At 38.6% G+C, this 2,982-nt stretch overlaps 1 protein-coding gene across 1 annotated transcript; it reads left to right on the forward strand.

Annotated features, from left to right (window-relative positions):
* Positions 1 to 230: 230 nt before the first annotated feature.
* On the forward strand, positions 231 to 2,497 carry LOC134830953 (POU domain protein CF1A). Its single transcript, XM_063844571.1, has one exon. It carries the CDS (start codon positions 953 to 955, stop codon positions 2,159 to 2,161), a length of 1,209 nt encoding a protein of 402 aa, XP_063700641.1. The 5' UTR covers positions 231 to 952; the 3' UTR covers positions 2,162 to 2,497.
* The last annotated feature ends 485 nt before the right edge of the window (positions 2,498 to 2,982 follow it).

The following is a 2,982-nucleotide window of genomic DNA, read 5'->3' on the forward strand; positions in this document are numbered from 1 at the left end:
AATCACTACGTACTAACGTAGACACGTGTGTGCATGTATGTGTGTGTGACAAGTACAAACGGAGTCTCCTACGGGAAACGCAATGCAAGGAAACGAGACAAATAACGACGGATCACTTTACTATACGCACTTTTCGTATATGAAGTTTGTAAGACTCTGGTTCAAAGTATTCACGAGACACCTCAAATTGTTTAGTCAACTTCTATATCTCAAAGCGTTTGCACGTACAAACAAGAACGTGGCGTTATTCCTTTTTTTATTAAATTTAATAAAAAAAAAAATCAGCAATCACAAAATAAAATAAAAAAAAAATAATAAAATACAAATAAAAGAAATTTTTAAATATTATTTTAAAAATACGAAAAAATAAAAAGGAAAGTCGAGAAATACGAGAAAAAAACGAAGAGTTCGATATTATTCGTAAAAGGGAAATTCCATCATGTATACGTGACAAGATTAAAATAATTCTAACTCTTGTATCAAAATACGACATTATATATACAACAAAAAGATATATATAAAAAAGGAAAATAAAAAATATAAAAAAGAATATAAGGCAAAAAATTGTGTACAACATTCTCAAAATATTTGCATCGATAAACTGACAGTGAATCAAAAGTTTTTTCGAGGACATTTTTCAAGACAAGAGTTAGATAAAAAAAAGTGATTTTTTTGTACTTGAAAAAAAATTAAAAAAATAAAAAGCGGATAGAAAAAAAAATCAATTGGCAAAAAAAATAATACAAAGTAACGCAACAAAGAAAGTGAAATAAAAGCGATTTTTTTAATTGTTTTTGGCGATTCAATTGCAAAGCAGGAGAAATTCGAGCGAAAGTCGGAGCGTTGTGATATGATCGTTGTTGAATTTTTGTAGAAGATAGGAAAACTGAGCCCAAATTTGGAGCCCTACCCCGCCAGCGTGGAAGGGCTAAATAGCCCGAGAGCGGTGGGGATGGCCGCCACTGCATACATGACGAGCGCTGCCGACTTAGATATGGGTTTAGGCGGCGGATATCACACGTCGTCGCCTCGCAGTGCAGCGGATGCAAACGAAATGAAGTACATGCATCACCATCAAAATCACCATAATGTGCCCTCCCCGAGTCCTCATCCAGCCAGTTTAAGTTCCGTGACAGGAGGCTTAGGTAGCGTAAGCGGCAATCCATGGGCTGCACTTCAAACATCCGATCCATGGGCATTGCATCATACGCATCATCATCCGGTCGATGTTAAGCAAGAAATGCATTTATCCGCTCAACAAGCTCGTACGCAACAAGGAATGGCCTCACCTCATGCCTGGCATGCTCCTGTTCATGCGACACATTATACGCCAACGGGCGGTTCTCCGCTCCAATATCATCACGCAATGAACGGCATGTTGCATCATCCATCGCATCCAGCTCATCATCAGACATCGGCGCCCTTACATCATGCATTACGAGGCGAATCGCCGCAATTGCACATTCATCCGCACCATTTGCAGGGCGATCGTGACGTGAGTGCTGGCGAAGAAGATACCCCTACATCCGACGACTTGGAAGCTTTCGCGAAACAATTCAAACAACGACGCATTAAATTAGGTTTTACACAAGCCGATGTCGGTCTGGCACTTGGTACATTATACGGCAATGTGTTCTCGCAAACGACAATTTGCCGTTTCGAGGCGCTGCAACTAAGTTTTAAGAATATGTGCAAATTGAAACCATTGTTACAAAAATGGCTCGAAGAAGCCGATTCAACCACAGGGTCCCCAACAAGCATCGACAAAATTGCCGCTCAAGGTAGAAAACGAAAAAAGCGTACAAGCATCGAAGTTTCCGTGAAAGGAGCTCTCGAACAGCATTTCCATAAGCAACCGAAACCATCAGCGCAGGAAATTACATCGTTAGCGGATTCGCTGCAGCTCGAAAAAGAAGTTGTGCGAGTATGGTTCTGTAATCGACGACAGAAGGAAAAACGAATGACGCCGCCCAACACAATGGGCGATGGCATGATGGATGGCATGCCGCCAGGGCATATGGGACATCCAGGACACGGATATCATCCGCATCACGATATGCACGGAAGCCCGATGGGAGCACATAGTCATAGTCATAGTCCCCCAATGCTCAGTCCCCAAAGTATGCAAGGCGGAGGGACGCATCAGCTAACGGCTCACTAGCAATCAGAGCACCAGGAGTCCACGAACTTCTTGAATCATCACCCGTCTAGTAGTAATACCAACAACAACAATAATAATAACAACAACAACAACCAGAACAACAGTAATCAAACGCCAACGTCTTCGTCGTCATCCGCATCTGCGGTAAGTGCGGCACAGGCAGCAGCTCAAATGTACATAGATCCTCGACATCCAATTCATCAACAACAACAACTACATGCTAGACGAATTTTTCAAGAGTGGAGTTTGCAGTTTGGCCCTCAAGCCAGCACTGCACCTGGTGCGCGATATTTGAATTAAGAACCATACAGAGTGTGGCGAAAATTCTTCACTTAAAAATTACAACAAAAATAGCAAAATTATGACTCATGAAAAATGACATGAAAGTGATTTGTAAATATATAATGCAAAAAATATTAATGTATATGAAAAAAAAATTCGAAAGATGAAAAACCAGTAAAATTAATATTATTATAACAAAATTAGTTATAGTTAGAAAAAAAACCGTTCTAGTGATACACTTTTTCAAAAGAGAGAAAAAAAAATAAAACACGAAATGTGACAAGAAGATGCAAAAAACAAACAAATTTGTGCTAATGAAGAAAGACAGCAAAAAATCTCGCAGCAGTCAACCTGAAACTATTTTTGATTTTCCAAAAAATCAGTTTCACAAAATAAATGTCAAGCAAAACATGTTTTAAAATTATAAAAAAAAAATATTTAGCGATAGAGTCACACAAACACACACACAAATGAATGATTAAATGTAAGTACTTTTAAGAATTATTATTATATATAAATAAAACAAAAAAATATATATA

Source organism: Culicoides brevitarsis, chromosome 2 (assembly GCF_036172545.1).
Source record: "Culicoides brevitarsis isolate CSIRO-B50_1 chromosome 2, AGI_CSIRO_Cbre_v1, whole genome shotgun sequence".
In the NCBI taxonomy this organism is placed as follows: domain Eukaryota; kingdom Metazoa; phylum Arthropoda; class Insecta; order Diptera; family Ceratopogonidae; genus Culicoides; species Culicoides brevitarsis.